The sequence below is a fragment of the Lutra lutra genome, chromosome 1 (assembly GCF_902655055.1).
Source record: "Lutra lutra chromosome 1, mLutLut1.2, whole genome shotgun sequence".
NCBI lineage: Eukaryota > Metazoa > Chordata > Mammalia > Carnivora > Mustelidae > Lutra > Lutra lutra.
Genome location: NC_062278.1, coordinates 124,456,424 through 124,477,926, shown reverse-complemented (window position 1 = coordinate 124,477,926; position 21,503 = coordinate 124,456,424). Strand labels below are relative to the sequence as shown.

The 21,503-nt window shown below is 38.7% G+C and overlaps 1 protein-coding gene across 5 annotated transcripts in view; it reads right to left on the bottom strand.

The window, feature by feature from the left end:
* Nucleotides 1-827: 827 nt before the first annotated feature.
* The window catches only part of POLQ (DNA polymerase theta), a 137,169-nt gene continuing 116,493 nt past the window's right edge, over nucleotides 828-21,503 (bottom strand). For 4 of the 5 annotated variants that reach the window (XM_047735589.1, XM_047735595.1, XM_047735592.1 and 1 more), the window contains 5 exons: nucleotides 19,277-19,388; nucleotides 14,105-14,229; nucleotides 4,375-4,528; nucleotides 2,289-2,404; nucleotides 828-1,835 (listed from right to left, as the gene is read on the bottom strand). In XM_047735589.1, the coding sequence (XP_047591545.1) occupies nucleotides 1,722-1,835; nucleotides 2,289-2,404; nucleotides 4,375-4,528; nucleotides 14,105-14,229; nucleotides 19,277-19,388 (621 nt within the window). In that variant the 3' untranslated portion in view covers nucleotides 828-1,721. Of the gene's footprint in view, nucleotides 1,836-2,288; nucleotides 2,405-4,374; nucleotides 4,529-14,104; nucleotides 14,230-19,276; nucleotides 19,389-20,754; nucleotides 21,275-21,503 lie in introns of those variants that run through there. The other variant, XM_047735613.1, reaches the window with a different exon arrangement.

The following is a 21,503-nucleotide window of genomic DNA, read 5'->3' as shown; positions in this document are numbered from 1 at the left end:
TAATAGAACATGGTTGCAGATCTCGGGGATTAGGATGAGGATGGGGGGAATTATTCTGCTTACCAGAGTGCTCATCTGTTATTTACATCATGATTTGTGGACTGAAGAGCTACCAATAAAGTGTGAACTTGCTGCAGTTACTCAGATAATATACCATGAGAACTGAAATTTGAATTCTGCGATTAGGGGCACTAGCCTTATTTAAGTAAACCATGGTAACTGGAATTTGCGTATAACTTAATCATTCATAGCAAGGGCTGCCTGTTTTAAGTCCAGCTGATAAGTCAGAAGGATGAGAAGATGCGTAGGATTACACATCCAGAGCCACTGCTGCAGAAGATCAGGTGGAAATGACCTATATGTCTGCACTCATGTTTAGAGAAGAAGAGAAGAGCCTTTTCTTGTGCTGGATCTCAATACTGACAGCACTACAGCTTTTCTCTCTGAGAAACATGGTATAGGTAAATATGGAAAAAAAAACTCAAGAAATAATGATATAACTTCCCTCTTATCTTTGCCATCTTCTGCTTACTCCCCCTCACCCCCCAAAAAACATGTCTGAGTATTTTGTGCACTAAAATGCAAGTACTAATAGTGTATTATCCTTTGTTTATAAAGCAACTGTTTTTTTTTTAAATTTCTGGTTAATAAACATAAAAGAACTTTTCTGATAACTGATTATGAAATAAGAAACATTTCCTATGTGCACAGACATTGCTGAACCTACTTAACAATGCAAACCCTAGAATAAATAACTAGGAACTCAGCTTTTGGAAACTCTTAGATGAAACACAATTTAAAAAACTGAAATACTGATATAAATTTCTCATAAATTCTTTTATTTCAATAGCAAGAAAGTCAGTAATACACCTTTGATTAGAATTACAAAATATCATCTCTTTAGCATGGGTATTCTCACCACACCACAAACACAGAAAGGGGCACTAAGAGATGGATATGGAGGTGTCTTCCTTCTTTGGCATTATTGTATTAAACTGCAGTATAAACTTCTGATCTTACAGAACAGGATACCTCTTGAAGAGGTATAGCTTATTTTATAATATCTAAGTATTGCAAATATATTCATTGTATGAATTGAGGAGGGAAAAGGAGAAGAAACACCATTTCATGAAAATCCATTCCTGGATGACATCCTTATCAAGCATACCACTTTACAGACTTCAGAATTTATTAGCCAATGCTGCTTACAAAGACGATTCTGGCAGTCTTAAATTAATATTGGACAAAAAAAATCACACACAATGCCTAACTGTGGTAGTTTATGAGAAACTAAATCTCTATCTGCCTATGGTTCCTGCTGGGGTCTGCATCACAAGTGTGATGCACAGGGCTGGAAATGCCCCGAGACAGCAGCTCCACAGTCTTCATGCTTCACACAGATGAGAGCCAAAGTGCTAAGTGCATATTTCAATCACGTGTTCTGAACCCGTTTAGAGCCACAAAGAGCTGGAAAAGGCGATTTCAGTCCCTCTTTGAGAGGGAATACAATCATTAAACTTGGTATTTTGCCTCAAAAAAAGTTTCTTCACACTACAGAGAATAAAGTCTGACATACATTTTGAAACTCTCACTAACATCACTATTCCACATCCATCAAGACTTGAGAGTTGGTCTTCCTGAAATACGTGAAAGGGTAATCTCTCTTCCACGTGGTTGTACCTACACCAGGCTTCCCAACAAGGACTTCATCATCTATACAATTACACATCAAAGTCTTTCAGCTCTCCCCAGCTTGCACCTATTTTCACTCTCACTTTCAGTTTCACAGAAAGTTCTATGGCACTTTCCATTTCATTCTTGACAATCTGAGCTACCTGCAAAAAAAGAAAAAAAAAAAAATAGGTTAACAAACTCTTTTCCCAATCGAAGAATGTTTTCCAACCCACCACTGAGGTGATAAGCCAGACTGCAGCTTTTCACCTCATGGTTCTTAAAACTCAAAATCCAAAAAGAAATAGGCATTCTAAACTTGTCTATACTGATGAGCAGGAGCTCTGCCAGTTTCAGTGAGAATGCTCAGTTTTTAAACCCTCAGGGCAAGATTCTCATCTAACTTCTCCCAAACAAAAACAGCCTTGCATCAAAAAAGTTTCTTTAAAAATGAATATGAAATGGAGCACTCTTAGCTCTTTCTCTACCCTTATGGACTCAACATTTATGTAGCCATCCTGGGGTTCCAGGGAAGGGTTCCAGAAACCTCATGCACCTTAACTTGACCTTCAGCATCTTAGTGTTCTATGAAATGGACGCAAACCCTGCAAAAATACCTGAACAACATCCTCTTCTGCCACTTCATATAAGAGCTCATCATGGAGTTGAAGGACGAAGAAACCTCCTCTGATTGGGGAGAACATCCCTTGTAGTTTTCTCTTTGGTAACAATCCTACCCCATGAAAAAAGTAGGAAAACTGATCAGCATGTCACCGTGCTATAGAATAGGTTTTTTTGTTCGTTTGTTTTTAGGGATTTTGAGAAACGGGAGAATTTTAATTAAGTGATTAAGATATATAAGATTTAGAACTATTAGGAAAGTATCCACTTGCTGACTTTCCACCTATCAGGTAAACTCAAAACTCTACCAGCTTCCTCCCAGAAAGGAGGAACATAACAAAGAAGTCAGTAAATGGAGTTTGAAGAACTCTTCTCCAAAAGACATCATCTAACTTATTTCCTATAAACAACCAACATCTTCACTTTCCATGGCGCCTTTACTACCAACTTCTCTAAATAATAGCACCAGAGTAGTAAGGGGCCTGATCCCTGCCCCAGGAAAGTGAGCTGGTATTGTCTTTAGGCAGTTTATAAGGACACTCCCTGATATCTTCTTATGGCCAGAAGTGTCACTGTGGTAGAACTGGGGTTTTACCAATTGGACCACATGCAACAAATAAGTAATTATAAACCCAGGGTCCAAATGAGGACTTCAGAGACTACTTCAAGTTATGTGTTAGAGTCTGTATCTGTACATGTTTCTGTGGAGTGATCTTTCAGCATATTCTCAAAAGACCCTATAACTCCACTGTATCAGACTTAGTTACATCTCCTAACAAGCTGGGCCTACTGGTACAGATTATGCCCCACTAATCACTAAGATAAGGTTACTTTAGAGTAACTGCCCTTAATCATTTCCCCATATCTCAGAGCAGTCCTTCTTCTCTGCCACCCAAATTTCCCACTGATAGTTCCAGGCAGCACAAACATGATCTTCCTTATATCTGGTGCTTCCCTCAGAGAGGGCTCTTCAGCTGTCATAATCTGCAGCCCAAATTTATTCACAGGTAGTTCTTACAGGGTAAGAGAGCAAATACAGATGAGGCTGTGGCAAGCTGCTTCCATCCCAGGGCCACAAATGCTGTGCATCTATCTGTTTGCCAGCTGACTAAAATCTGCTCTGCCTCACCAGGCCCCACTTAGCTCACATCATTGGTTATCAGGACGCTTTTCTGCTTTCCAGTCACCATACCTCCATCCTCTGGATTTCCTGTTGTGCTTTGGCTTCTGATCCCAAATGCTATGATCCTCCTGCTTCCTGTGTGGGCTGCTTCCTTGGGCTCAGCTGACCTACCACTACCTTTAACCCAGCACAAGCCCAGGACGTGATCCTCAGGGACATACCCACATTGCCTTCCACCCACTCCAAAAGCGGTTATTGTCCATATCCTCATTCTGGCCCCGCATCACTCTGCTGTGAACAGTTCTGTAAATATTTCAGCCACAGATCACATCTTCCCTTTGATTTTAAACTTAAAAGAGGTTGATAACTTCTATTTCCAAATCCCCTTAAGCACACAGTATAGTATTATCACCCAAATTAGTTTGATCACTTATTCTCCCTATAAAGAGAGAGAATGCATTTTATGTGGTATGAGTGTGGTGTGTGTGTGCACACTGATAACCATACAAAAAATGTTGAATGAGTAGCCTTAGATATTATGGGGGGAGGTAAGACAATAAAATTAATAATCCTCATGTGATGGGCAAGTCTTTATATCTATATATTTTTGTATGTAAGAGAACATCTTTATATCTGTGTGACTGACTATATTATTCTCTGCAATGTATATGTATGTCTCTTCTAGAAATATGTTGACATATTGTGAGTTTATTATTTTCAAATGTTAATATATGTTTTTGAATTTCCTGTTTAAATTTCTAATATGGTAAATATTAGTATACATAAACTACATAAAGAAAAGTTCTTTGGGACCCTTAGTAATTCTGAGAATGTAAAGACATCATGAGACCAAAACATTTGAAAACTGATGAAAAATAATGAGTAAAATGCTTCCCTTTTTCTTTTCTGATACAATTAATCTCACTACATTATAGCAGGGTTCTCATTTATGAACAAACCTGTTCTGTCACTTTGGAGCATACTCTCCCGATGACCATGTGACTTGAAGGTTGAGCGGAAGGTCTCTAACTGCTTCTGAATATTAACTGTGGCTATTTTAACAATATCAGCTGCCGAACCTTGGACTGTTGTGTTGATAGCCTGACGCTCAGCCTATGAAAATAAATAACAAGGGCTCCATCAGATACACCTACATGGTTTCATACCTGCTTTTAGTATCCACAGATCAGTGCTCACATCTGTTAACCTGAACCAAGATGTAACTCAGGACACCAACTATTAAGCTGCACCCTAACAACTAGAATGATCTAGGGCTCTAGATTCTGGGCTATCGTCCACATGAAAACAGTCTAAATAGAAGAAGGTCAGATTGCTTCAGTTTAGAAATCTAAACTAAATCTAAATATTCCGTAATCTAAACATAACACAATAATAAATAAATAAATAAATAAGGACTGAGGTACCATTACACAGTTACCAGAATGGCTAAAAGACCAATGACAGCACGCAACGGCAAGAATGTAGATAAACAGAGCTGATGGCAATGTTAACTGGGATAACCACTCTGCAAAACTGTTAGGTAGTATATACTACAGGTATAAATGTGCTTATTCTATGACTCACCAATTCCACTCTAAAGATAATGAAGTTGGGCACATATGTTTACCAAAAGACACATATAAGAATGTTCATAGCAGGTTTATTAATGATAGCTAAAACCTGGAAATAGTGAAAATTTCTGCCATCATTCAAACAGATAAATAAATTGTTGGTATGTTCCCACAATGTCAGTTAAATAAAGACATGAGCTAGAGTTGCATATGACACTAATGAATCTCACAGACCTATATTTGAGTGAAAAAAGTAAGACCCAAGAGTATATACAGTACATTTGCACTTAAGTAAAATTCAAGTTCATATAAAACTACCCTATAGTTTCATGTGTGTGCTGGGGTGGGGAGTGGATGGTATTGATTTCGAGGGAACATAAAGAAGCCTTCTGGGTAGAAGACATGAACAGACACCTTTCCAATGAAGACATACAAATGGCTAACAGGCACATGAAAAAATGTTCATCATGATTAGCAATCAGGGAGATTCAAATCAAAACCACATTGAGATACCACCTGACACCAGTTAGAAGGGCCAAAATTAACAAGACAAGAAACAAGTGTTGGAGAGGATGTGGAAAAAGGGGAACCTCTTACACTGTTGGTGGGAATGCAAGTTGGTGCAGCCACTTTGGAAAACAGTGTGGAGATTCCTTAAGAAATTAAAAATAGAGCTTCCCTATGACCCTGAAATTGCACTACTGGGTATTTACCCCAAAGATATAGACGTAGTGAAAAGAAGGGCCACCTGTTACCCCAATGTTCATAGCAGCAATGGCCACAGTAGCCAAACTGTGGAAGGAACCAAGATGCCCTTCAACGGACGAATGGATAAAGAAGATATGGTCCATATATACAGTGGAGTATTATGCCTCCATCAGAAATGATGAATACCCAACTTTTATAATGACATGGATAGGATTGGAAGAGATCATGCTGAGTGAAATAAATCAAGCAGAGAGAGTCAAGTATACGGTTTCACTTACTTGTGGAGCATAAGGAATAACACGGAGGATATTGGGAGTTAGATAGAAGTGAGATGGGAGAAATCAGAGCGGGGAGACAAACCATGAGAGACTGGACTCACAAACAAGCTGAGGGGTTTGGAGGGGAGACGGGTGGGGGGATTAGGGAGGGCACATATTGCATGGAGCACTGGGTATGGTGCATAAACAATGAATTTTGGAACACTGAAAAAAAAATGAAAAAAAAAAAAAAGAAAAGGCTTACTCTCACAACTTTAGGTGCAAAAATATTAATTTTCAAAAACTTACAGGGTTCATTTACATATATGACTCTATCTACCATTTTTCATAATGTAAATCCCAAGAAACATAACTCCTGTTAGATCATGTCTAAATTTTTCAGCCTGCCATTAAAAGCCTTCCACTAGCTGGCTCCATTTGACCAACAGAAAATTATCTACCCCTAAGTGACAACTGATTTAGAGATATGGTAAAAGCCTGATAAATATTTGATATTTATATCAAATATATCAATTATATATATGGGAGCCTACAGAGTGAAGAAATAACAAAAAGCCAACTATTCCTCCATGGTCCCTAAGAGCATTAGTGCTCTGAAGGTTTTCAGCTCCAGACAGAAGTTCAGCAGTATGGGGCTGGGAATTTTCAATACATACAATGTGTAGTGGGCACTGACATGCAAAAGTATGGGAGAAGATGAAGCAGATTAAACAGGAAGATGTGGACTATAATAGAAATTTAAATGTTCAGATGCATAGAATACTTTTGTGGATCCCAATGATTTCAGAGTTTTTAATAATAATTTGAATACATGCCATCAATAAATACTTAAAATGGTGCTAAAAAAAACAGCCTTCTTCAATATTTTGGATATCCTAATAACCTCTGTTGAGCCAGTGTTTTTAAAACAAATACACAAGTAGGAGGGAGGAGTCAAGATGGCGGAGAAGTAGCAGGCTGAGACTACTTCGGGTAGCGGGAGATCAGCTAAATAGCTTATCTAAAGATTGCAAACACCTACAAATCCAACAGGAGATTGAAGAGAAGAAGAACAGCAATTCCAGAAACAGAAAATCAACCACTTTCTGCAAGGTAGGACTGGCGGAGAAGTGAATCCAAAGCGACGGGAAGATAGACCGCGGGGGGAGGGGCCGGCTCCCGGCGAGCGGCGGAGCAACGGAGCAAAATCAGGACTTTTAAAAGTCTGTTCCGCGGAGGGACATCGCTCCAGAGGCTTAACTGGGGTGAGCCCAGGCGGGGTAGGCGCGGCCTCAGGTCCCGCAGGGTCGCAGAAGGATCGGGGGTGTCTGAGTGTCGCAGAGCTTACCGGTATTAGAACGGGGAAGCCGGCTGCAGAGACAGAGCCGAGGAGTGACTCTCAGCTCCGGGTTGCCGTGAACCGGTCGCAGGCTCGGTCAGCTCGGGGCGCAGCCGTAGGCCAGGGTGACGGTAGTCATTTGGCGCTGTTCTCTGAGGGCACACTGAGGAGTGGGGCCCCGGGCTCTCGGCTCCTCCGGGCCGGAGACCAGGAGGCCGCCATCTTTATTCCCGTCCTCCGGACTCTACGGAAAGCGCTCAGGGAACAAAAGCTCCCCAAAGCGAACCCGAGCGGATGACTCAGCGCGACCCCGGGTAAGGGCGGTGCAACTCCGCCTGGGGCAAAGACGCTTGAGAATCACTACAACGGGCCCCTCCCCCAGAAGATCTACGGGAAACCCAGCCAGGACCAAGTTCACCTACCAAGGAGAACGGCGGAATTCCAGAGGAGAAGAAAGCAAAGCACGGAACTCATGGCTTTCTCCCCATGATTTTTTAGCCTTGCAGTTAATTTAATTTTTTTTTCTTTTTCAATTTTTTTTTCTTTTTCTCTTCTTCTGCTAAATTTTTTTTAACTTTTACCGTTTTCTTTTTTTAATGTTTTTTAAATAGTTTATCTAATATATATATATTTTTTCCTCTTTTTATATTTTTTCTTTATCGGCTTTCTTTTTTTTAATAGTTTTTTTTTTCTTTCTTTCTGAACCTCTTTTTATCCCCTTTCTCCCCCCTCACAATTCAGGATCTCTTCTGATTTGGCTAAAGCATATTTTCCTGGGGTTGTTGCCACCCTTTTAGTATTTTACTTGCTCCTTCATAAACTCTTATCTGGACAAAATGACAAGGCGGAAAAATTCACAACAAAAAAAAGAACAAGAGGCAATACCAAAGGCTAGGGACCTAATCAATACAGACATTGGTAATATGTCAGATATAGAGTTCAGAATGATGATTCTCAAGGTTCTAGCCGGGCTTGAAAAAGGCATGGAAGATATTAAAGCAACCCTCTCGGGAGATATAAAAGCCCTCTCTGGAGAAATAAAAGAACTAAAATCTAACCAAGTTGAAATAAAAAAAGCTATTAATGAGGTGCAATCAAAAATGGAGGCTCTCACTGCTAGGATAAATGAGGCAGAAGAAAGAATTAGCGATATAGAAGACCAAATGACAGAGAATAAAGAAGCTGAGCAAAAGAGGGACAAACAGCTACTGGACCACGAGGGGAGAATTCGAGAGATAAGTGACACCATAAGACGAAACAACATTAGAATAATTGGGATTCCAGAAGAAGAGGAAACAGAGAGGGGAGCAGAAGGTATATTGGAGAGAATTATTGGAGAGAATTTCCCCAATATGGCAAAGGGAACAAGCATCAAAATCCAGGAGGTTCAGAGAACCCCCCTCAAAATCAATAAGAATAGGTCTACACCCCGTCACCTAATAGTAAAATTGACAAGTCTTAGTGACAAAGAAAAGATCCTGAAAGCAGCCCGGGAAAAGAAGTCTGTAACGTACAATGGTAAAAATATTAGATTGGCAGCAGACTTATCCACAGAGACCTGGCAGGCCAGAAAGAGCTGGCATGATATATTCAGAGTACTAAATGAGAAAAACATGCAGCCAAGAATACTATATCCAGCTAGGCTATCATTGAAAATAGACGGAGAGATTAAAAGCTTCCAGGACAAACAAAAACTGAAAGAATTTGCAAATACCAAACCAGCTATACAGGAAATATTGAAAGGGGTCCTCTAAGCAAAGAGAGACCCTCAAAGTAGTAGATCAGAAAGAAACAGAGACAATATACAATAACAGTCACCTTACAGGCAATACAATGGCACTAAATTCATATCTCTCAATACTTACCCTGAATGTTAATGGGCTAAATGCCCCAATCAAAAGACACAGGGTATCAGAATGGATAAAAAAACAAAACCCATCTATATGTTGCCTACAAGAAACTCATCTTACACCCGAAGACACCTCCAGGTTTAAAGTGAGGGGGTGGAAAAGAATTTACCATGCTAATGGACATCAGAAGAAAGCAGGAGTGGCAATCCTTATATCAGATCAATTAGATTTTAAGCCAAAGATTATAATAAGAGATGAGGAAGGACACTATATCATACTCAAAGGAACTGTCCAACAAGAAGATCTAACAATTTTAAATATCTATGCCCCTAACGTGGGAGCAGCCAACTATATAAACCAATTAATAACAAAATCAAAGAAACACATCGACAAGAATACAATAATAGTAGGGGATTTTAACACTCCCCTCACTGAAATGGACAGATCATCCAAGCAAAAGATCAACAAGGAAATCAAGGCCTTAAATGACACACTGGACCAGATGGACATCACAGATATATTCAGAACATTTCATCCCAAAGCAACAGAATACACATTCTTCTCTAGTGCACATGGAACATTCTCCAGAATAGATCACATTCTTGGTCCTAAATCAAGTCTCAACCGGTATCAAAAGATTGGGATCATTCCCTGCATATTTTCAGACCACAATGCTCTAAAGCTAGAACTCAATAACAAGAGGAAATTTGGAAAGAACCCAAATACATGGAGACTAAACAGCATCCTTCTAAAGAATGAATGGGTCAACCAGGAAATCAAAGAAGAATTGAAAAAATTTATGGAAACAAATGATAATGAAAACACAACGGTTCAGAATCTGTGGGACACAACAAAGGCAGTCCTGAGAGGAAAATATATAGCGGTACAAGCCTTTCTCAAGAAACAAGAAAGGTCTCAGGTACACAACCTAACCCTACACCTAAAGGAGCTGGAGAAAGAACAAGAAAGAAACCCTAAACCCAGCAGGAGAAGAGAAATCATAAAGATCAGAGCAGAAATCAATGAAATAGAAACCAAAAAAACAATAGAACAAATCAACGAAACTAGGAGCTGGTTCTTTGAAAGAATTAATAAGATTGATAAACCCCTGGCCAGACTTATCAAAAAGAAAAGAGAGAGGACCCAAATAAATAAAATCATGAATGAAAGAGGAGAGATCACAACGAACACCAAAGAAATACAGACAATTATAAGAACATACTATGAGCAACTCTACGCCAACAAATTTGACAATCTGGAAGAAATGGATGCATTCCTAGAGACATATAAACTACCACAACTGAACCAGGAAGAAATAGAAAGCCTGAACAGACCCATAACCAGTAAGGAGATTGAAACAGTCATCAAAAATCTCCAAACAAACAAAAGCCCAGGGCCAGATGGCTTCCCGGGGGAATTCTACCAAACATTTAAAGAAGAACTAATTCCTATTCTCCTGAAACTGTTCCAAAAAATAGCAATAGAAGGAAAACTTCCAAACTCATTTTATGAGGCCAGCATCACCTTGATCCCAAAACCAGACAAGGATCCCAACAAAAAAGAGAACTACAGACCAATATCCTTGATGAACACAGATGCAAAAATTCTCGCCAAAATACTAGCCAATAGGATTCAACAGTACGTTAAAAGGATTATTCACCACGACCAAGTGGGATTTATTCCAGGGCTGCAAGGCTGGTTCAACATCCGCAAATCAATCAATGTGATACAACACATTAATAAAAGAAAGAACAAGAACCATATGATACTCTCCATAGATGCTGAAAAAGCATTTGACAAAGTACAGCATCCCTTCCTGATCAAAACTCTTCAAAGTGTAGGGATAGACGGCACATACCTCAATATTATCAAAGCCATCTATGAAAAACCCACCGCAAATATCATTCTCAATGGAGAAAAACTGAAAGCTTTTCCGCTAAGGTCAGGAACACGGCAGGGATGTCCGTTATCACCACTGCTATTCAACATAGTACTAGAAGTCCTAGCCTCAGCAATCAGACAACAAAAGGAAATTAAAGGCATCCAAATCGGCAAAGAAGAAGTCAAACTATCACTCTTCGCAGATGATATGATACTCTATGTGGAAAACCCAAAAGACTCCACTCCAAAACTGCTAGAACTTGTCCAGGAATTCAGTAATGTGTCAGGATATAAAATCAATGCACAGAAATCAGTTGCATTTCTCTACACCAACAACAAGACAGAAGAAAGAGAAATTAAGGAGTCCATCCCATTTACAATTGCACCCAAAACTATAAGATACCTAGGAATAAACCTAACCAAAGAGACTAAGAATCTATACTCAGAAAACTATAAAGTACTCATGAAAGAAATTGAGGAAGACACAAAGAAATGGAAAAATGTTCCATGCTCCTGGATTGGAAGAATAAATATTGTGAAAATGTCTATGCTACCTAAAGCAATCTACACATTTAATGCAATTCCTATCAAAGTACCATCCATTTTTTTCAAAGAAATGGAACAAATAATCCTAAAATTTATATGGAACCAGAAAAGACCTCGAATAGCCAAAGGAATATTGAAAAAGAAAGCCAAAGTTGGTGGCATCACAATTCCGGACTTCAAGCTCTATTACAAAGCTGTCATCATCAAGACAGCATGGTACTGGCACAAAAACAGACACATAGATCAATGGAACAGAATAGAGAGCCCAGAAATGGACCCTCAACTCTATGGTCAACTCATCTTCGACAAAGCAGGAAAGAATGTCCAATGGAACAAAGACAGCCTCTTCAATAAATGGTGTTGGGAAAATTGGACAGCCACATGCAGAAAAATGAAATTGGATCATTTCCTTACACCACACACGAAAATAGACTCAAAATGGATGAAGGATCTCAATGTGAGAAAGGAATCCATCAAAATCCTCGAGGAGAACACAGGCAGCAACCTCTTCGACGTCAGCCGCAGCAACATCTTCCTAGGAACATCACCAAAGGCAAGGGAAGCAAGGGCAAAAATGAACTATTGGGATTTTATCAAGATCAAAAGCTTTTGCACAGCAAAGGAAACAGTGAACAAAACCAAAAGACAACTGACAGAATGGGAGAAGATATTTGCAAATGACATATCAGATAAAGGGCTAGTGTCCAAAATCTATAAAGAACTTAGCAAACTCAACACCCAAAGAACAAAGAATCCAATCAAGAAATGGGCAGAGGACATGAACAGACATTTCTGCAAAGAAGACATCCAGATGGCCAACAGACACATGAAAAAGTGCTCCATATCACTCGGCATCAGGGAAATACAAATCAAAACCACCATGAGATATCACCTCACACCAGTCAGAATGGCTAAAATTAACAAGTCAGGAAATGACAGATGCTGGCGAGGATGCGGAGAAAGGGGAACCCTCCTACACTGTTGGTGGGAATGCAAGCTGGTGCAACCACTCTGGAAAACAGCATGGAGGTTCCTCAAAATGTTGAAAATAGAACTACCCTATGACCCTGCAATTGCACTGCTGGGTATTTACCCTAAAGATACAAACGTAGTGATCCGAAGGGGCACGTGCACCCGAATGTTTATAGCAGCAATGTCTACAATAGCCAAACTATGGAAAGAACCTAGATGTCCATCAACAGACGAATGGATAAAGAAGATGTGGTATATATACACAATGGAATACTATGCAGCCATCAAAAGAAATGAAATCTTGCCATTTGCGACGATGTGGATGGAACTAGAGGGTGTCATGCTTAGCGAAATAAGTCAATTGGAGAAAGACAACTATCATATGATCTCCCTGATATGAGGGAGAGGAGATGCAACATGGGGGGTTGAGGGGGTAGGAGAAGAGTAAATGAAACAAGATGGGATTGGGAGGGAGACAAACCATAAGTGACTTTTTTTTTTTTTTTTTTTTTTTTTTTGTGACTCTTAATTTCACAAAACAAACTGAGGGTTGATGGGGGGAGGGGGTTGGGAGAGGGGGTGGGGTTATGGATATCGGGGAGGGTATGTGCTATGGTGAGTGTTGTGAAGTGTGTAAACCTGGCGATTCGCAGACCTGTACCCCTGGGGATAAAAATATATGTTCATAACGCTGTAAAAAAAAAAAAAAAGAAAGAAAGAAAGGATGAATCCCCAAGTTTTGTAGCAACATGGACGGGACTGGAAGAGATTATGCTGAGTGAAATAAGTCAAGCAGAGAGAGTCAATTATCATATGGTTTCACTTATTTGTGGATCATAACAAATAGCATGGAGGACAAGGGGAGATGGAGAGGAGAAGGGAGTTGAGGGAAATTGGAAGGGGAGGTGAACCATGAGAGACTATGGACTCTGAAAAACGATCTGAGAATTTTGAAGGGGTGGGGGGTGGGAGGTTGGGGGCACCAGGTGGTGGGTAGTGTAGAGGGCATGGATTGCATGGAGCACTGGGTGTGGTGCAAAAATAATGAATACTGTTATGCTGAAAAAAATAAAAAAATTAAAAAAAAATTTAGTATAAATAAAGAGAATTAACATATAAAAAAAAAAAAAAAAAAAACAAATACACAAGTAGAATGAACCAAAAATGAATGAATCACATTTAATGATTGGCTAATCTCTAAAAACATTGGCAATTTGGTGTGGTATGACAAACTGGTATATGATAACTGAAACAAAGAACAACTAACAGATGTAAAAATTAAATTTATAACTTATTAGCAAAACAACTAAGTAACTGGTTTACTGAAAAAGAACATCTTTAAAGTATTTGAAGTATTACTAAGTGAACCCATATTTACATTAGTCTCCTAAAGACTGTGTTCAGCAAATACAGGCATGAGCCATCACTTCAAAAACCTTAGTGAAACAGAAGATCCAATTAATACACTATTGATCCCTAAAAGGAAAATCATCTGTGTTTAGTCTATAGAAAAAGTATATGTCATTAAAATACTAAGTTAAAAATCCAGAGACATTTCAACATACGTGAGCTTTATGATAAGGGTTGTTGTCATTGATTCCTGGTAAATATCTACGCCTTCCCAAAATGGTCTGAACAAACCCATTTCTTTTACAATTCTTCACTGTCTCTCTCATGAAATGATTAATGCCTACAAAGAAAACACAAAAATAATTATAACCAAAGTCCATTCTTTTTTTTTTTTTTAAAGATTTTATTTATTTATTTGACAGAGAGATCACAGGTAGGCAGAGAGGCAAGCAGAGAGAGGGGGAAGCAGGCTCCCTGCCGAGCAGAGAACCCGATGCGGGGCTCGATCCCAGGACCCTGAGATCATTACCTGAGCTGAAAGCAGAGGCTTAACCCACTGAGCACCCAGTCCATTCTTAAGCTCATTCACTAGCTTCAATATAGTGAAATATGCCAAAACCCTACCATGATTCTTCAAATTATATTGCATCATCAAAATTTCGCATATAAACTTTTCATTCCCTTTTTGTTTATATGCAAAACCTTGCATATAAACTTTCATTTCCTTTTTGCAGACTCAGAAAGTTAGATACTAAAGGGACTTTAGAAATGACATACTCTAACTCTATCACGAACAAAAAACATGAAACTAAACTCCAGAACAACAGAGCAGGTACTAAAACCTAGGATCTTAAGACTATTCCATGGTACTTTTCACAGGCTTCTATTCTTTGATTATGTTAATCTTTTACTCTTTGGTCTTACCACTTCCAGGCTGAAAACATTAACAGCTCCTTGTTAGCATCTAAGCTACAATCCAAATAGGACCTCACTGCAATTAATACACAAATAATAAATACTTCATTAGGAATATATACAATTCACTTCTTAAAAGTTTAAAAAGACTATGTATAGTATACTCTTGAAACACATTCATATTCCCTATACCAGCGTTCATCCTTTGCAATATAGGCTCATTATTATGTCCTATAGATCTTCAGGGTGAGTGTGTGGTTCCAGGCCAGCCAATGCCTTCACTGCTCATTCCTGTCACTGAGTTAGAGAAGTCTTCTCTAACTGATCTTTTTTTTTTTTTTTAATTCATTTATTTATTTGACAGAGAGAAATCACAAGTAGGCAGAGAGGTAGGCAGAGAGAGAGAGAGGGAAGCAGACCCCCTGCTGGGCAGAGAGTCCGATGCAGGACTCGATCCCAGGACCCTGGGATCATGACCTGAGCTGAAGGCCGAGTCTTAACCCACTGAGCCACCCAGGCGCCCTAACTGATCTATCTTTATTCATATGTGCAGTCTCTGCTTTCTCACAGCTCTGCTCATCCTAAGTAATAAACACTAATAACTCCTAACTAAAACACCTCATTTGAGGATTTCCGTGTGTGGCTGGCACAGGAGAGACATTTGAGAAGACTGTGGGTGAAAGGAAAGGGAGAAAACCCTGCCAACTGAAGCTGTTGGTGATATTTAACCACCAGTGTAAGAATTTTAGAAAGCAATAAGGCTGTCACCTTTTTCTGTCTAAGAATTACTGTGTTATTATTGAGAGAAGAGCAAAGAAAATTATGAGATTGAAGAAAATGCATCTCTACAAATTCTCTTACCTTACACTTGTCAGAGGTCCTCAAATATTCAGAGGCTGAAAGAACTACTTTAAAAAAAGCAAACAAAGGGAAGGGTGGGGGGAGGCAAAGCAGGAAACAGATTCTCAACTCTAGAGGACAAACTGATGGTTACCAGAGGGGAGGTGGGTGAGGGATGAGTGAGTAGGGAAGGGGATTAAGGAGTGTACTGTGATGACCACCAGGTGATGGGTGTGTGAAAGTGTTGAATCACTGTATTGCACACCTGAAACTAATATTATACTGCATGTTAACTAACTGGAATTTACATTTAAAAAAAATCAATCCTGTTATACAGTTTACATATAGTAGAAGTAACCCACTTTAGGTGAATAGTTAGATGCATTTTAACAAAGGTACACTACAAGATATGAAACATTTTTATCACCTTTACAGTAACCCCTCCATTATCAGCCTCAAACTCTCACTGATCTGCTTTAAAACACTATATCTTGGTCTTTTATGGACTTAAAATTCATAAAAATTGACTTATACTGTACGTTCTCATTTGAGTTTGTTTTCTTTTGCTAAGTAGTATTCCATAGCAGAGATATAACAAAATTTGTTTATCCATGATCTTGTTCATAGACATTTGGTGTTAGGAATAAAAATGCTATAACATTTACATACAAGTGTTTCTTTGGATATACTTTCATTTTTCTTGGATAAATATGCAATAGTAAAGTTGCAGGATCACATTATTGTTTCACTCTATATAAAAGAGTCATAGCATTTTCCAAAGTGGTTGTACCATTTTACAACTCAACCAGCAATGTAAAAGAAATACAGTGTTTTTTTATTTTAGCCATTCTAGTGTTTTTGTAATGGTATCTCTGTGGTTTTAATTTGCTTTTCCCTGATGACTAATGATGATAACATTCGACGTGGTCATTCATATATCTTCTTTTGTCTGCTCATGTAAGGGCCTGATTAGCCAGAGGAACTTAGTTGCAAACCCTGGATATAGGGGCAAGCCAGGCCAGATGGAGACATCCAATCAGTGGGGCGCACATATATTTACTGTGGTGAGTTGAAATCCCATTGGCCACCTGTGTGTGGGCCGGGCTCAACCACCTATATAAAGGTTAGTTTGTGAGGCTGAGGAGTAGTAGGAGTAGTAGGAGGAGTTAGAATAGCCGTTAGGATAGCCATTAGAATAGCCGTTGGGATAGCCGTTAGGGTAGTCTTCGAGAGAGTCAGAGGTCGTGGTCATCATGGTCGTCGGGAGCGTCGTGGTTGTCCTGGTCATCGTAGTCGTAGGCTGCGGCGCCGTGGCGAAGGGCCTCACTGCCAGCAGCCTCGCCACCCCGAGCTGTGGCGCCGCCGTGAGCAGCCATGCCAGAGCAGCCATGCCAGAGCAGCCATGCCAGAGCGGCGTCATTCTGGGGAACGGCCCAGTCTGGGGAGCGGCCTCGCCGGAGCAGCCTCATTCCGTGGAGTGGCCCTGTCCAGGGCGTGACCTTGTCAGCAGCGGCCTCGTCCTGGGAGCGGCCTCGTCCAGAGCGGCCTTTTCTTGGGAGTGGCCCCGTCCAGGGAGCGGCCTCGCTGGAGCAGCCTCATTCCAGGGAGCGGCCTTGTCAGCGAGCGGCCTTGTCCAGAGTGGCCTTGTCGGGGTCATCGTCATCGTCTCTTCGTAAGAGATGGCCCCTACCAGTCAGTTTGATTTTCGATGCTTGGCGCGAAATAAAGCTTTGTTTGATTTTTGCTTTGTGTCAGTCTCCTTCCTTTGATCACGGACCCTAACAGTTCACATCTTTTGGCCTTTATTTTATTGGATTGTTTGCCTTCTCAGCATTGGGTTATAAGAGTGTTTTATATATTCTTGATGCAAGTTCATTAGACAACAGGAACTGCAAATATCTTCTCTTTTGTGGCTTGCCTTAGATTTACTTAATGGTGTCTTTTACCAATGTTTATATTTTATGTTTAATTTGGTATAATTATAGCCAAAGAAATCTTTGCCTACCTCAATGTCACAAAGTCTTTTTCTCCTATTTTCTTCTGGAAGATTTATAGTTTTAGCTTTTACTTTTGAATCTATGCTCCATATGAAGCTAACTTTGGAATATAGTATAATAGTTGAAGTTCATTTTTTTTCCATACTTGTCTCCAGTTGTTCTAGAACCAATTGTTGACATTACCATCTTTGCTCCATTAAGTTACCATGGTGAATGTTGAAAATAAAGCCACCATATACGTATAGGTCTATTTCTGAACCCTTTATTGTGACCCATTTTTTCCTATGTCTACTTTATGACTACTTTGATTATTGTAGTTTTATGTTAAGTTTTGAACCCAGGGAGTGTTAGTACTCAACACAGTATTTTTCCCCCCAAAATTTTCCTAGTTATTCCAGGCCCTTTCAATTTCCGTATAAATTTAAGATCAATTTGTCAAATTCGACACAAAAATCTAATGGACTATTGACTGGAATTAAATTGAATCTATAGGACAATTCATAGAAAATTGCCATCACAATAATATTGTACCTTCTAATAAATTAACATGGTAAACTTCACATTTATCTAAGTACCTTCAATTTCTTTCAGGATTGTTTTAGAGTTTTCAGTAAAGTCTTGCACATACTGTTGAATTTATCCCACATATTTCATGTATTTTGATGTTATCATAATAGTTTTATTTTTACTCCATTCACTAATTACTAGTATACAAAAATCCAAATGATTTTTACAAATTAACTTTATATGGGGATGGGGCACCTGGGTGGCTCAGTGGGCTAAGCGGCTGACTTTGGATCAGGTCATGATCTCAGGATCCTGGGATCCAACCCTGCATCAGGAGGGAGTCTGCTTTTCCCTCTCCCTCTTCCACTCCCCCAACCCCTGCTTGTGCTCTCTCTCAAATAAATAAATAAAATCTTAAAAAAAAAAAAACAACCCTTGTATAGTGGGACATTTCTAAATGTAGTTATTTGTTCTAATAGTTGTTTCATAGAATTCAAATGATTTTCTATGTATAAGATCATTTCATATGTGAATAAAGTTTTCTTTGGGGACTGAGGTCAGGACTGATTACAAAGGGTATGAAGTTGGGGACTGAAGTAAATTTCTGGGATGATATGGTCATGATTCCATATCCAGGTTGTGGTGTAGGTTATAGGACTCTGTGCATTTGCCAAAACTTATACAAATATACATCTAAAAAGGGTAAATTTTACTGTTATGTAAATTGTACCTCAATAAATTGCCAAAAGACAAGATAATTTAAAACAATAATACTCAAACTGCTCTTGTTCTTTCAGTTTCTGGTACATTTAATCAATGGTTTATTGCTTCGAATTGAAGCTTTAAACCTAAAGCATAGCACAATTCCAAGATTTTATGGCATATTCACAACGACAAACTAGCATATACATCAACTGGTTTTTTTTTTTATTCCATTTTTGTTCCTATTTTTATGAAAGAAGACCATCTTAGTAAATAATCATAAGGATGATGTTATTTAACAATATCTGGTGAAAACTTCTCAGTAATAGAAATGTTAACAGAAAAATTTTTAGCACTATTTTTCAATTAATATGGCAAGATAATTGACTAGTATCTAGAAGATAACAATATTTAATGTTTCTTTACCTGTATATCTGGATTTGAAGGAATCAATATAGCAAGCAGCATCATTTTCTTTAATGCCCATCTGCTCTGCCAAAGATTTAGCACCCATTCCATAAATGATTCCATAGCAAATCTGAAAAGGAGTCATCACACTCAGTAAGTAAATTAGAGATCATAACTACGTAAGCTGCAAATATAAAAAAGTTGATCAGGATTGAAATTTGGTAAGCTTTTTATTTCATAGTGTGTCAAAGAAATGATTAGATCTGCTTTGGGTAGGTTAAATTCATAGAACCTGATATCCAGTGAACATCTTTTCTCTTTTCTGCCTTTTAATAATACTTTGAGGCTGGGGGAGGAAGGGGAAGAACATGAATAAATATGAATGTGTGTGTGTTTTAAGAAACTAATCCTAGTGATTTAAAAGGGAAGATTTCTTTCTGACTCTTTGTCATGTATCCACTAGTCTTCAGAGCAGCTTTCTACTCCTATAATAGCACATTAACTTCTGCTTAGAGAAGTGCCCAGGAGTCAGGAAAGAGAAGCATTACAAAAATTCCTCTCCTGGCTCTTGCATAGGACAGAGCAGGAAGAGAAGGCTTCAGGGTTGGATAATAGGGAATACTTCATTGGAAATAAATATGCTTTCCACTTCACCACCTCCTGATATCCCACAACTACAGAATTCAGTTGGGCTAAACAAATTCCTGAGGAAATTTTGGGAGTAGTAGAAATAGTTAAAATAGGTCAGTAGGAAATTGTAAATTTAATAATAAGTATTGTCTGGGTTTAAATCCTAGTTCCAGAATTTATAAGATTATCTTGCAGAAGCTACCTAAATTCTTGTACCTCAATTTCTTCATCCATGAGAATAGTAATACCTGCATCATGGAATTGTGAAATTACTAAATTATTACCTCTTAAGTGATCAGAAAACTAGCATAAAGCAAGTTCATATAAATGTCATTAAATATAATTTTAAAAGGTAGCTTGTAAAAGATGATTATCAGAATCCCAAGCTACTTTTAATGTGATAAAATAACTAGAAGTTTTTGTCCTTTCCCTGTCTTTTTTAATACATTGAGAAAGATTTTTTTCCTCCTTTTATCTTTTCCTTTTAGGTGTTTCTACATTTTATTTTACTGTGACTTTTTTTATTTTTAAACTTGGGTAGTACATAGCACTGACTGAGATCTCAGCCAGACCCAAGGAGTAGATGGTGCAGAGCATAAACACTATGAAGTCATGCAAGAACTTATGAAAAAGAGGCAGATATCATCAGTGGATGAGTGTTTAGGTGATAAAGTCAGAATGTCAAGTTCTGCCATTCTGAGCTCATCCTGGCTCCACCACTTATAGCTGTATGATCTTAAGCAAATTACTAACTTTTGGTGCTTCCCTTTATGCCTATTTAAAATGGGAATAATAATTATACCTATTTCATGGATTTATTATGAAGGTTAAGTACTGGAACGTTACCTCTTTTATCCAGGGTTCGATTCTTGCTGAATGCAGGAACCCAGAGATTATTAAACAGAGAGGGCAAAGCTGGTTTTCTAAAGAATGGAAGAAACATTCTGGTGCTAAACAGGCAATGGTGAGAGGAAGGGTTTCATATCTAATGAGCCAGTGAAGACTTACAGCTCTGAGTAACTAGAAGTATAAATGCAAAACTAACACAGCAGGATCTTAAAGGTGGGAGTGATGGTCTTTTGCCGCAGCCAGCAATCCTATTTTCTCAAAAATGGCAACAGATTTCCCATAGGCCAAGTGGTGAAAGAATTATCAGTGTCAATAGAGGCCAGAAAATGGAATAAAAATGTGGCCTTTGACTTTCTCTGTGCATGACAGTCATCCAGGAGTAGGAACTAAGATGGACCCACTTGAAAAGTCCAAGGAAAGTATAAAGTTTCACATCTGGATTAGCTAACCAATGACCTCAAAAAACGAAAAAGCTTATCAGTTATTAATTATAATCCACAGTTCAGTGATTTTTTTCAATAAACATTTAGAGAACACCTGTAAAAATAAAAAGATGAAAATGTTTACAGACAAGAAAGACATTTTTTAAAATACACAAACATACACATAAATAACAACTACTACCACCACGATATCTACCACTAATGTGGATGGCTTTCCTCATGTGAGGTAGCCTCAGACAAAGTCTGATTCTTTCTACTGACTCTATGAAGAAGAGTATAATGAATACCATGAGACAAGCTCAGCTGAATATGGTTTGAAAGAT